At 33.1% G+C, this 13,873-nt stretch overlaps 1 protein-coding gene across 1 annotated transcript in view; it reads left to right on the forward strand.

Annotated features, from left to right (window-relative positions):
- The window catches only part of LOC122735681 (contactin-associated protein-like 4), a 583,309-nt gene that overhangs the window by 449,017 nt on the left and 120,419 nt on the right, over positions 1–13,873 (forward strand). The window contains 1 exon segment of the mRNA XM_043977415.1: positions 3,730–3,849. Within this exon segment, the coding sequence (XP_043833350.1) occupies positions 3,730–3,849 (120 nt within the window).

The raw sequence follows: 13,873 nt of genomic DNA on the forward strand, positions 1-13,873 counted from the left end.
TTTTTGAAAATTGGGACATTTACCCTTTTCCAAACTTGTAATGATTCTCCCATTTTCTGTGATCTTTCAAAAGTCACTTACAGTGGCTTACCAATCAGAGTTGCAAGTTATTTAAGGTTTCAGGACCCAAGAAAGTTGTTCATCTGGGTCAGGATATTTTATTTCGTCAAAGGCAATGAAATTGCCAAAAGAAATTACTATTTCCTTACTTAAGTGTCAAATTTTGTTTAGTTATTTTTATTCTGTCATTTCTAGGATAAAGGTCATTATCTTTTTTCAGAATAAATAGAAATAAAATAAGAATTGGGCAGCTCTGCTTTCTCTTTGTTTTCATCATCTCAGATATTCTAAGAAAAAATGCTATCCCTTCTTTAATTCTACTTTTTCTTCTAAAATAGTTAGAAGAAACAAACAAAAAATTTCCCTTGACTTTAGTTTTCATCTTTCAGTTCATCCTGAGGTTAAGCATTCGTGACACTATTTTCATAGGACTATAGCATGTTCTTGTTTCATTCTTCTTCATGCTAGTCATTCTTCTATATTCTGAACAACTCATTTTGAATCTACATTGATTAGTGAGTTTCCTGTAGGGTCCATATTGGTCTCTTCAGAGAAATCAATATTCTTCTTCACTGGACCTTTTTCCCTTTGGGTTTGCATAATTTCATTCACAAGATGGATGGGGATCCCTCCCTCCTGAGCTGACTTACTCCCATAATCTTTTTAGCCCTATCTTTCCTCTGAACCATATTGTCTTCTTTCATAAAATATAGTCTATAATAATAATGTATTTCTTTCTCTATCACACACCTTAAGAGAGAGAAGTGGTTTTCCCCTTCCAAAGCTGTCATCATGATCTCTCCTCAATCCAGTTCCTCTTTGTTCATGAGAATTATGTCTATAATCATATTTCCCCTTGTTCCTATCTCCACTTTTTGAAGATTTAAATTATAATAAAGGTGAGTAAAGACGTTAGCTGTTCTGCTTTTGGCAAAGGGAAAACCAGTGAATGTTTGGATGATTCAAATCCCTCATCATTATTAGATAATGTCTCTGTGACAGTCTTTTGATCTGTTTCCAAAACTCCTAATCATTTTCCTTTTCCTTTACTACTGTACTGTCCAGCTTTCTAGCATTGGTTTGCATGGACAAATTATGCTATTTGGTGAATGTCATGATTGGCATATCATAAGAAAATGTTTTATGTTTAAGAGTCAATTGTGGGGGCAGCTAGGTGGCGCAGTGGATAAAGCACCAGCCTTGGATTCAGGAGGACCTGAGTTCAAATCCGGCCTCAGACACTTGACATTTATTAGCTGTGTGACCCTGGGCAAGTCACTTAACCCTCATTGCCCAGCAAAACAAACAAAAAAAAAGAGTCAATTGTGAAAGATTTGGAATTAAAAATCCTGTGAAAACAAATGTTGAAAACTATTTTTATATAATAAAATACTTTTAAAAAAAAGAGTAAATTGTGTCAGGCTGATTGTGTTTGTAAGTGGGAAGCACATTGATGTAGACTTAGAGCTATAGTGGTGAATATGGTGAATGGTAGGAATGTTTTCACTCCTAATGTTATACCTATACCCTGGTGAAGAAGTTGAGTTGTAGCCTATAGACATTGCATCCAAACCTGGAACATTTGTTACCTTCATCTCTCTCTAGATATCTCATTTAGCCTCATCTTTCTTTGTATCATCAAAATTACTCTGCTATTTGTTCTTTTCTGGTTCTTAAAGTTCTACTCATAAGCAAAGCAGTTTTTCTGATAACACTGTTACATATACTTTTAGCACATAGACACTCTTCTCAGCGTTCCAAGAAAAGTATTATTCTCTTTGAGTTGCAACTATTTCTCTTAAGGCAGAAAACTGTCAAGGTCCTTAGATCTACTCTGACTCTCTGAAGTGTTTTTTTTAAATTATCAAATTATAGCTAATGATAAAATCATGTAACAGTTCAACATTCAGTTCCTTAAATAGCAAGCTATTCTGCTTTTGTTCAGTTACATCTTCAGGAAAAGATACAAAAAACATGTCTTCCTCCTTCTGATTATCCTCAAACCAGAAAGAGCAATGGAACAGAACACAGATAGCCCCAAGAGGCTTCCCCTCTCTTAGTCTATAAAAGATTGTGCTAGTGAGCGATAAGCCCAAACAGCTAACTCTCTTGCTTCTCTCTTCATCTGGTAGTATCCTGCCCCTCTGATCTTATATTCCATTCTTCTTCTGCTGCCTTCTATTTACTATAGCTTCTAATTTCACCTTAAATGTGTTTCCTTGTAAGCAGTGGCATCTCTGATATTTGAAATAAAACTTAACAATTCTATCTTTCTGTCAGTTATGGCCCCATAATCCTTATATAATCTTCCTATGGCACTCAAATGATTATGTGATTATTACTCTTTATTAATTGCAACCTTTAAATGTTGAAAAGCCACATTCAGTTGAGATAATAGATCATAATGCCCTGTTCCCATTTGTACTGCAGTCATTGCTGCCTGCAAACAGGTCCTTCACTAAGTTGTTCACTATCTAGTAGATCTTTCTCTTGTCTTCAGAACATTCTGTGTCTCTCCTGAGCATTTTATCTAAGAGACTTTCTTATGAAGTTGATTTTATCAGTTTTCATTATATAAAAGGCCTTTATATTCCTCTTTTGGAAACTAAAATGCTCATGTATGAAAGGGGCAGTACATAAGATATGCACAATGAAAAGGAGGTTGCCTGCTTCTCCTTCATTTAGGCTAGTTGAGAAGCTTAATAAAATATGTTGTCCTTGATTGTTAATCACACAGCTTGTACAAGGCAAAACACTTAATAATCAATTAGAATATCATATAGGGACACATTTCATAAAAATATTTCTTCTGGTTTCTGAATTCAAATTATCTTGAAGTCTCATTTTGCAGAACACTTAAGTGAGTATTTTAAACCCATTAAGAAGTTTTAATGATAAAAGTTGACATTTGAAGTATGTTCCTTTTTAATTTAAAATAATTTTCATTTTTAAATTGTTTTAAGTAAGTGCAAAGTAGAATTACTTTTTAATTTTCTAACTACAGCATGATTATTGGATAATAAAAAAGCTTTTGATTTGAGCATTAAACTAATGCAATTTAGATGTACAGTTTAATATTACATAACTATAAAAGAGACAGTGTTGCTTAATTATTGTATTTAATTCAGAAATCTAGTTACATGGGTTTTAACAGTCTCAGTCTGTATGGAATTTAGATCTCTGGTTTTCAGCATTTTTTAATTGGGTTATCTTCTTCAGAAATATATTTTATCTTTAAAGAAGAAGGGCATTTAATACAATAAAACATAGCAATGTAAATATGTAGAAATGTCTATCACTATATTCTTAGGGCAGGATAATCCTTTAAATACTGACAATGTATTTCCTCATAATGTGAAAATGCTTCTAGGTCATTATTTTGCCTTTTTATATCTGTTCTTGTTTGGTGGTCAAAAAGATATATAAATAAAATTACATGTCATAAAAATATAGTCCTGTTATGAATTTTCTCCATTCCAATTACATATAATTCCCTATACACTAATGGAAAAAAGGAACTTTATAAATTTCCAGTGTACATTTGTTTTTTCCTTTCATTTAGAAATGATATGGTATATACAATAGTTCAAAATTTGGAACATTATTTTGTAGTAATTAAGAATGTTAACAGATTCAATTCCTTTTGTAATGAATGTTGTTCTTTTCCAGCCATCTACGAGCAGTCCTGTGAAGCCTATAAACACAGAGGGAACACTTCTGGTTTTTACTATATTGATTCAGATGGAAGTGGGCCCCTGGGACCTTTTCTTGTATACTGCAATATGACAGGTGAGTTAATAAGCTTCCTTTGAACATTGTTCTATTTGTGTGCCTGCTCATTATACCCTGAATCATAATTTATCGAGTACAATGTTTATGCTGTTTGAGGCTTGATTAATATGCTAGGTGATATTAAAAAAAGATTCTTTAGTTTTAGTGTAACACTAAGAAGTGAACATAGTTCTTAAAATAAAAACTGGGTCAAGTAATTTAAAAATTCAAATCAGGGCACTATTGTATCTATGCCATAGAGTAATGAAAGTAATATGTATATAGTACTTTCGGGATTATGAAGCACTTTACATATATAATCTCATTTGATTATCACAGAATTTCTCAAAGGTACATAGTATTATTATTTCTGTTTTGTAGAAATTAGTGCTGAAAGAGATTAAATATACATGCCTAAGTATGAATGAATGAATGAATGAATGAAAAAAAATCATTAAATGTTTACTGTGTACAAAGCATTAATTCAGTGCTGTAGGTAAAAGTAGAAAAAAAGTAGGACAGTTTCTTTTCTCAAAGAGCTCACATTCTAATGGAAGAGATAATACATCTACAAAATTATTGTTGCAACTTAGAAGGCATATTTCCATGGTCCTTACAGTATGTCAACACAACAGATGGCAATGTCTCTTCTTTAATGTAATTTCTTTGGATAAAATCATATCAGTTTCTAAAAATTGGCAATCACCACAATTCAGGGCTTAATTTATTGTTTTATTGATTGCCTAAATTTAATAAAATCTTAATAATGCAGATTCAAACCCCCACAAAAAAAAACAAAAAAAAATCATATCAGTTACCAATGTTTAATCATGTCACTATGCCAAGGACTTTGGTCGCAAGAACTTTCTTTTTTCTGGGCCTTCAGTAGCTGTGACTTTAACCATAGGACCATTTGCTAGGATGCATCTCCACTGGAGTTGCTTCCCAGAGTCATGGCTGTGGAATTTGTGCTGGAAGCATTGCTAGTACCAAAACTCTTGGGATTAGGGTTTTGTGCTATTTCCACTGGGACCTGAGTGGGAATGGTAGTTAGGTTGGTAGTGGTACCTTGACTTGCTGGCCAAAAGATGGAGCCTGTCTCTTCTGCAGGATTCCTTGCTGCTTCAGTTAGGTTGACTTACATGCCCTCTGGGTGGCAATTAGTTGGCAGTTGGTATATTAGCTAAAACTTGAAGTTGGATCTTCCTGTGTGAAATGCTGGGGATATACTTTAAAGAACAAGCAACTTTTTCAAGAGAATATATTTTAAATATAAATAAACATCAATTCAAATAATCTAGGATTACTGTATAGTCAAAAGAATTCAGAAAACACTAAAGGGATAGGATATTACAAAAAAGCAGACTCTCAATTTGCAACCCAAAATAGCATGTCCTGCATTGTTTCTCCTTATTATCTATTTTAAGTGGACTATTATCTAAAAGAATGACAGATTCCTGCAAAAAAACCCCAAACAAAACAAAACAATAGAATTTGAAAATATAGAGATGAGCAGGATATTTGACTTGCACATACAACAGAAACACAGGAAGTGTAAATATGCCAAATTCTCACAAAAATATTTAGTAATAGGAGAAATTCTTCAATGTTTTTGAGGATAGTTACTTTTAAAAGATAGTAAACAGGGGTAGAAGAAAGAAAAAAAATCTTCTAGAAGGAAAAGAGACATGTGAACAAACATTTAAGGGCAACATAAAGAATCAGAAGAAATAATGGAGAAAAAGCTGAATTAAATACTTTGCTGACTAAATCATATGATTCCCTTTGAGTGAATAAATATTTTATTGGAAGGATAATTTAGTTAGAAGTTCTGCAGACAGTGAAAGAGGTTGTAAGAGACAGAAGTGATTTTGAGATCCTCTCTACCTAGTCCATAACATAGGTAAGCAGAAAAGGACTCTTCAGACTCTCAAGAAAGGGGTAGGAGTGATACTCTGAAAGACCTAGGTTTAAATAATGAGAGCACTGATATAGTGACAACCACATGTATTTTTATTGCAGGGGATAAACTCATGTTTCTAAAAGCAGGATAAAGAGCATGAAAAATGAGCATCTATAGGATAATCTTTGGGACATTATTGGCTTCATCTGGATGGAAGCTTTCATGGAAGAAATTAAGATAGTTCCTTTTATTGAGAACTTTTATTGTAGGATATGCAAGTTAGAAAGTCATGTAGACCTCTAAATCATTACAAATGAGGAAATTTACTTAACCAGGTTCACACCACTACCTGGTTGATTAAGTGTGGCCTATATTTCTGCTGTATGGAATTACTGTAGCTGGAAATGAGTGATACCCTTTATTCACCCTGTCTTTTTACATAAAATCATTTGCAAATTCTCCCTGTCTTATGGTCCCTGAGTGAAAGTAGCCTTTAGAAGTTTCCAATTACTTTGAAATTGGGTTGATATATTACACATGCTATGATATAAAGGTAATAAAAATGACTTTTTCACAAAATTTGGCAGTGCACTTGAGCCTTAGGAGTAGCTGGTATTTTTGCAGAATGGCCTTAAATTGTTTCTCTTTAGGCATAGACCTCATCAGTTTGCCTTTCCAGGCCTTAAAAGTATAACCCAGTAAGAGCTATATGAACAGGGAAGTCTTCTCCCCAGAAAAGGGTAACAGTATCCCCCGGCCCACCTTTAGCCCTGCTGGGTATATATGGTCAAAACTTAGCAGAGAGAGAAAAAACAAATACCTCAGGGTCCTAGGAAACCTTACAGAAATTATGGTGTATCTCTTTTTTCTGCTATCATCTCAAGCACCCACTGGCTGTGTTCTCCTCATTTGTTAGGGGGCCAGTGACTAGAATTCCAGTTCCATTTAACTACTTGGCACTGGCTTGGTAATTAATGAAGAGATATTTACTTCACAGATATAACAAGACCACTCTACAAATATTGACCATAATGACTCTGCATTATTCCTCAACTCCCTCCCTATGCTACCTCAAGCTATGTGGTTTGGGTTTTAGTTCACAATGTAGCTTAATTTCTATATGGTACCAGTCTCATTAAGCTTAGAATCAACTCTCTGCTAGATGCAACAGCATCCAGCATCAGCATACCTTGAACTCTCACTCTCAGCTTTTGAAATTTCCATAAATAGGGATTACATTACCAAAATCTAGAATAGAAGAGAATGAACAGAAAGACACCAAAGCCCTTCCCTCTATAACTTGGTTCTCTCAATGGAAATGATAAAGGAGTTACCTTACCTGCCCAGACAAAAATAATGCAAAGAGGGGGAGAAAACTAGAGAAGACTCAAGGCCTTATGAAGATTCAAAAAGGCCCAGTAATGCAGTCAATTAAAATAAAGCTTTTTTCCTGCTCATTTCCAACCTTGGTTGCTTCACTCCTCCTTAGGTAGGTTGGCAACCCCTGTCCAAACTGTTTACCATACTTATTCTAGATTTAGTTGGAGACCCCAGTTAGACTGAATTTAGTAGAGTTCTATTGCAGCTGATCACTCCCAAGCCCAAAGAATCCACCAGCCTCAGCCTTCCTCAGTAGCTAGGTTTACAGGCAGGTACTACCATTGCCAGAGAGAATCTCTTTAGCAAAATGAGGGATGAGTTGATTTTGGAGGAAAATAGTCATGTAAAGGAAAAATTGAAAAAAAAGATAAAAGGTATCAGTAAACCAAGGCAAACCTCTCTTTAGATCTCATTCCCCAAAGGAGAAGACTGGAAAACATGAAGGCCAGTTCTCCAAGAAACACAAAGGCCAGTTCTTGAGATTCAAATCCCCTTCTTCCCTAAAAGGGAAGGAAAACTAGAGAAAGACAATGCCTGTAAAAATTAAAAGAAAGGTTTCATTAAGCATGGAAGAAAATCTATCATGATCATGGGTGCCATTCAGCTTTTTGAAGAAAAAGACATCATGCCATAGATAGCAAGTGTTTTTATACAGTTTAAACAAAAGCAGGCAAGAAATCTAGAGGAAAGGTGGGCTTAGAAGACCCACTCCCAAAGGGAGGGGAAGTTTATGAAAATTTCCAGTGGTCCAGGATATAGCCTTTGATACACAATCAGAAGACCTTCTTGGTGATAGGCAGTTCAATTCAAGGCTTGATTATGCAGAAAAGGAATATTTCAAATTTAGAGAAAAGCTGAAGATAAGGTCCATATCCATAGTCATATATACTGCAGTTGGATAAGTCTTTGATGCATATCCTGCAGTCAGATAAGTCTTTGATTGCTTTCAGGGTTACTGATTCCCTGTATGTCCTGCTGAGTTTACTGAAGGGCATGCAAAGGTCAAAGAGTTGTTAGTGAAGACAGTTGTTCTGGTTACCTGGACAATTGGTGGGCTCAAGTAAATAAAGGTATCCATTTTCACAACATCATTCAAAGAAAAAAAAATTCTATATTAGCCAAAGTAAATGCCATTGAAGACAAAGTATGGAGATAATTGAAGGATTATAGGTCTCCAAAGAAGAAAAATTTTTTAAATCTTGAATATCACAATGTTCAAAATATTAAAAATTCCAAACAGAAAGTCTAAATACAAATAACAAATCAAGTAGCCAAGAGAAAAACCTGAAAATATGAAGGGAACGCGATTTAAATAACACTGCATTATTCTATAATTATGGAAAATCAGAAAAGAGTATAAAATAATTTTCTGACATGGAGTTGGACAATGAAGTATTTCGACAAAATGACTTCTCTGGTCACTTCTAGATCTTAAACAATGGTCCTATGAATATAATTGGTATGTTCAGTATTTTTTCATACATTTTCCAATGCATATAGAAACAAAGCAATCAGTATACCTGCAACATTGCTAATATTTGCACATCTGTCAGTGTATTTTATATTTCAATCTTAAGGTTAAACTGAAAAAATAAATATATAATAAATAATATGATGATATGAATATATCACAAATAATATGATAAAATCATACATTTTAAATTGGAAGGGATCATCAAGTCCAACCTTATGGTATTAGAGGTAAGATAGCTGATGGCCAGAGAAACTGTGATTTGCCCAGGGTCACACAGCTAGTAAGTACCTGAGAGGGGTTTTTGAAACCATGAAAATTAATAAGGGACAGATTTTAATATTTTCAGATCCACATGAATTATTTTTCAATAGACTTCATAAAAAATATTTTTGTTTTACTCTCTCCCAACCCACTCTTGTCCCTAAATAAATGTAATTAGTGAATAAGGAAAAGTCAGTAGTTAAAGTCATGTGACAGGAAATTCTATTTTATACATGTGAAATTTAGTTTGCTTTTGCTTTTTTTTTTTTTTTTGGTGAGGCAATTGGGGTTAAGTGACTTGCCCAACGTCACACAGCTAGTATGTGTCAAGTGTCTGAGGCTGGATTTGAACTCAGGTCCTCCTGACTCCAAGGCCAGTTCTCTATCCACTGTGCCACCTAGCTGCCCCCTGATTTTGCTTTTAATACACAATAATGATATTAAACCTTATTAGTCATAACTTTACATGTTCTAATCTTTCTGACCCCAGAGCTAATTTTCAATAACCTATTTCAAAATTTTCAAAAATGATGTGTTTTTTTCCAAAATGTTTTTTCTTTCATTAGGACAAGGAGAACTTTGTAATGAAAAGAACATTAATCTTGGTGTCAAAATATATGGATTTGAATCCTTTATATGACATTTTCTAGCATTCTGAGCTTCAATTTCTTTACCTGTAAAATATATGTGAAAATTGTAATGCTGCCCACATCACATTGTTTGTGTAATATATGTTTTATAAACTTGTAAAGCACTATTTAGTTTGAATTATTCTTAAATAGTAACAAATAGTGTTTTGGACGGTTTCAGGAAGTTGGAGTTAGTTTAAATGAACAGAAACACATTTGATGATCATTTATGAACAAATTATGAAAAACTAACTTGGCAAAGTTCTTCTTTGTGTGTTGGCATATAATATTTAACAAACATCTTATTCTTTGTTGTGTTAGAAATGAGTTCATCTTTACTATTGGAGATTGACTTTATATGTCTTTCTTACATATGAGTTGTTTATATGATTTGAGAATGACCTTGCTTTTGCAAAAAAACACTGAAGAAAGAGGAATCCTGCAATAAATTCAATCTGTCTTTTTTTTTTTTTTGTCCATTGTGCTGAGAGCAGTAAGCTCCCATAAACTTGAATTCAGAAAGGTGATATGAAATAGATCACAGAGCAACACAAAAGTAAGAAAAAGACAAAGATAGTACAGGAGTAAAAAAAATGGTTAAATCCAGCTTCACTAAGAATATTGACAAGCCACAGGGGATGTTTAGAAAATACAAAGCTACCTGAAAAGCAGTGGCCTATAGATAAAGAAAAAAGAGTCAGGCTAGGAAGCAGCTAAATGTCTCCAGAGGCTCAGGGACCTTCTATTCAAATGAAGACCAGAGCAAGGGAAGATACCTAGGGAAAATATACTGCTTAAAAAGATAGATGATAGATAGATAGATAGGTAGATAGATAGATAGATAGATAGATAGATAGATAGATAGATAGACAGATAGTTATATAGATAGAATCTGTCTACCTCTTTATATAAATATATTTCCCTTTGCATTAAATAAAACATACTAGAAATAAAAAGAGTCAATAATTTGTACATTTAGCTATACTAATGTTCTGTTTACCATTGGTATATAAAATCTTGCATACTAGTTAATTTTACAGTTAAATGAAGCATACTTTTTAAGGACCAACACTTTTCCTCCCTTTTCAATTTTAACCATTTGGGATAGAGATCTATCTTTACTTTTAAAAAAATTCTTTTAAGTTTTATTTATGCTTTTTGTTTCTGCACCACCCCCACCCCTTTTAAAAATATACCTTTTTCTCTTTTCCTATCCAGTGAGCCTAATCTATTAACAAAGAAGAGAAACACATATATAAGAAAACTAATATATATCATGTGTGTCTGAGAGCATATGAAATAGTTTATACCCCAAATCCCTAACTTACAGCTGTCATTGACAGAAAAGATATGCATTCTCTAATCTCTTCTCTGGGGCCAACATTGGTCATTTTACTTATACAATATATATTTTTGTCATTTTAGTTTTCTTTTCCTTTAAATTGTTATAATAATTATATGTGCCTTTTTTTGGGGGGGCTTCTACTTATTTCACTCAGAATCACTACATATAAGCCTTCCCATGCTTCTCTGAATTCCTCCTGTTTGAATTTTTATGATAATATTACACTAATATCATGTAGCATATTTACTTATTCATTTCTCAGTAAATGAGGCTCCAACTTGTTCTTTGCTATGATATTAAAAAATTGGCTGATATGACTACTTCAACGTATATTGAACCAAGCCTTCAGTCTAAAATTTCTTTGGTATATATTTTGATTCCTGGGTAAAATGGTATGGATATTTATATATTTTTTCCACTTAATATCCAAGTATCTTCCACAATGGGAGGAGAGGAACACAATTCAAAATTCTATTACCAGTTTATTATAGAGCCTATCCTTATAATTCTTTCAATATTAAAATTGTCATTAATTTTTTTTTTGCTAATTTGCTAGGTTTGGTGAAACACGAGACTATATATTTGTTAATAGTTCTCTCATTATTAGTGATTTGTTACAATTATTCATATGGTTATTAATGGATTATTATTTCTTTTGGAAAATGTCTACATCCTTTGATGTTTGATCTTTAGAAAGATTCCCTTTTATCCTTTCAAAGGTATCCTTTGATATCTATTTCTGACTTCTATTTAGAAGGTTGGGGGAGGACACTGACAAGTTGTAGAAAGTCAGGGAGAAAAGCAAAAGGATTTAAAGTAAATAAGAAAGAAATCATATAAGTAACTTGTAGGGATTTGCACTGATGAAGTCATTTAAAGCTTGATCTCAAATAGGTGAAGTTTTAAGAAATTGAGGGAAAATTGAAGCAAAATAGGGTTAAATTTTTATTCTCATATGGAAAGAAGAGGGGATTCAAGAACAATAAAGAAGGATAAGAATCAAAAAGGATTAGGGAGTAAAAATTGAAGAAGACTCAAGAAGGAAAAGAAGGCAGTTAAAAAGATAATATAGCCCACATTGCCTGAAGATATACCCACAGAGTCCAGAAACTGGTTACATTATAAAAATGGGACTTCTGGGATTTTTGTGTAGATCTCAGAGAGATGAATACCAGGAGGAGGTGAGACAAATGACATTCGGAGTTCAAAATTTGGAGGACTAGCAACCATTTGGACACATACCATCATGTCCTCACATTTTTCATATTCTAACTCATCTCTCCTGAGAAGCATTTCCATTGCTGCTGCTGTGTTGTTGTTTTTTAATAGACATTTTTATTTAAAATTTTGAGTTCCAAAGTCTATTCTTTCTTCCCTCCCTCTGCTTTCCTGCCTCTGAGGCAGTAAGCAAACATATATAGGTTATACACCTGAAATTATATAAAACGTTACCATATTTGCTCTATTCACTATCAAGTCACTGCTTCACTATGAATCAATTCACATAAGTCTTTCCAGGTTTTTCTGAAATCATCTTGCTTGTCATTTCGTACAAGAATATTCCATTACAACCATATACCACAGCTTATTTTGCCATTCCCCAATTAATGGGCATTCTTTTGATTTCCAATTCTTAGCCACCACAAAAAAAGAGTTGCTATAAATATTTTGTACAAATAGGTATTTTTCTCTTTTTTGGGATGTCTTTGGGAAATATACCTAGCAGTATTATTGCAGGACCAAAGGGTATGGACAGTTTTATTTAACCCTTTGGGCATAGTTACAAATTGCTCTGTAGAATAGTTGGATCAGTTCACAACTTCACCAACAGTGTGTTAGCACCACAGTTTTTTCACATTCCTTCCAACATCCAGCATTTTCCTTTTTTTGTTCTATTAGCCACTCTAATAGGTATGAGATGGTACCAAAGAGTATTTTAAATTTGAATTTCCCTGATCAGTAGTGATATAGAGCATTTTCTTCATATGACTATAGATAGCTTTGATTTTTTTGTCTGAAAACCACCTATTTATATTTTTGACCACTTATCAATTGGTGAATAACTTGTATTTTTACAAATTTGACTCAGTTCTCCATATATTTGAAGAATGAGGCCTTTATCAGATATATTTATTGCAAAAATTCTTTCCCAGTTTTTTTTTTGCTTTCCTTATAATTTATTTGCATTGGTTTGGCTTGTGCAAAAACATTTAAATGTTATACAATCAAAATTATCTATTTTACATATTGTAATACTCTCTATATCTTTTTTGGTCCCAGATTTTTCCCCTGTCCATAAATCTTTTAGCTAACTATTCCATGTTCTCTTAATTTATTTATGGTATCACCCTTTTGCTGTGGTTCTAAGGGAATGCTAGTATTCTGAATGCATCTTCCCTATCAGAATGTGAACACTTTATCCTTATAAAGTCTTTTTCAAGTAATCACCTGTGTTTTAATTTCTTTATATATATATTTATATATGTATTATATATATATGTATGTGTATATATATCTTTATTCCTTTGTTTGTAATTCAAAGTTTTATTTAAGCTCAGAGCTGCTCTTCAGGAATGTGTCATTTTCCCCCCATCTGGTAAGATTGTAGTCAGGGTATTCTAAGTTGTAAGCCTATATATTTTACTTTGGGGAATATTGTATTTTGTGCTACTCCTTTGAAGGAGTGGCTGATAAATCTTGTGTGATCATGACTGTGGTTTACTCAGTACTTAAACTTTCTGTCAGCTTGCAGCACTTCTTCTTTGACCTTTAAGTTCTGGGTTGTGCTTATGATATTAGAAGTTTTCATTTTGGGTTTTCTTTCAGGAGGTGAATGGTATATTCTTTCTTTTTTTCCCTTTGCCTTCTACTTCTATGAAATATAGACTTTTTTAAAGATTTCTTTAAGTATGATTTTTACCTTCCATTTTTGGTATAGTTTTCAGGTATTGTAGTTTAATATCTTAAATTATCCTTCATCTCTTTTCCATATCAATTTTTTATTTAAAATAACATTTCTTCATTTTTATCAATATTTTAAACTTTAAAAA

Source organism: Dromiciops gliroides, chromosome 1 (genome assembly GCF_019393635.1).
Source record: "Dromiciops gliroides isolate mDroGli1 chromosome 1, mDroGli1.pri, whole genome shotgun sequence".
In the NCBI taxonomy this organism is placed as follows: Eukaryota; Metazoa; Chordata; class Mammalia; order Microbiotheria; family Microbiotheriidae; genus Dromiciops; species Dromiciops gliroides.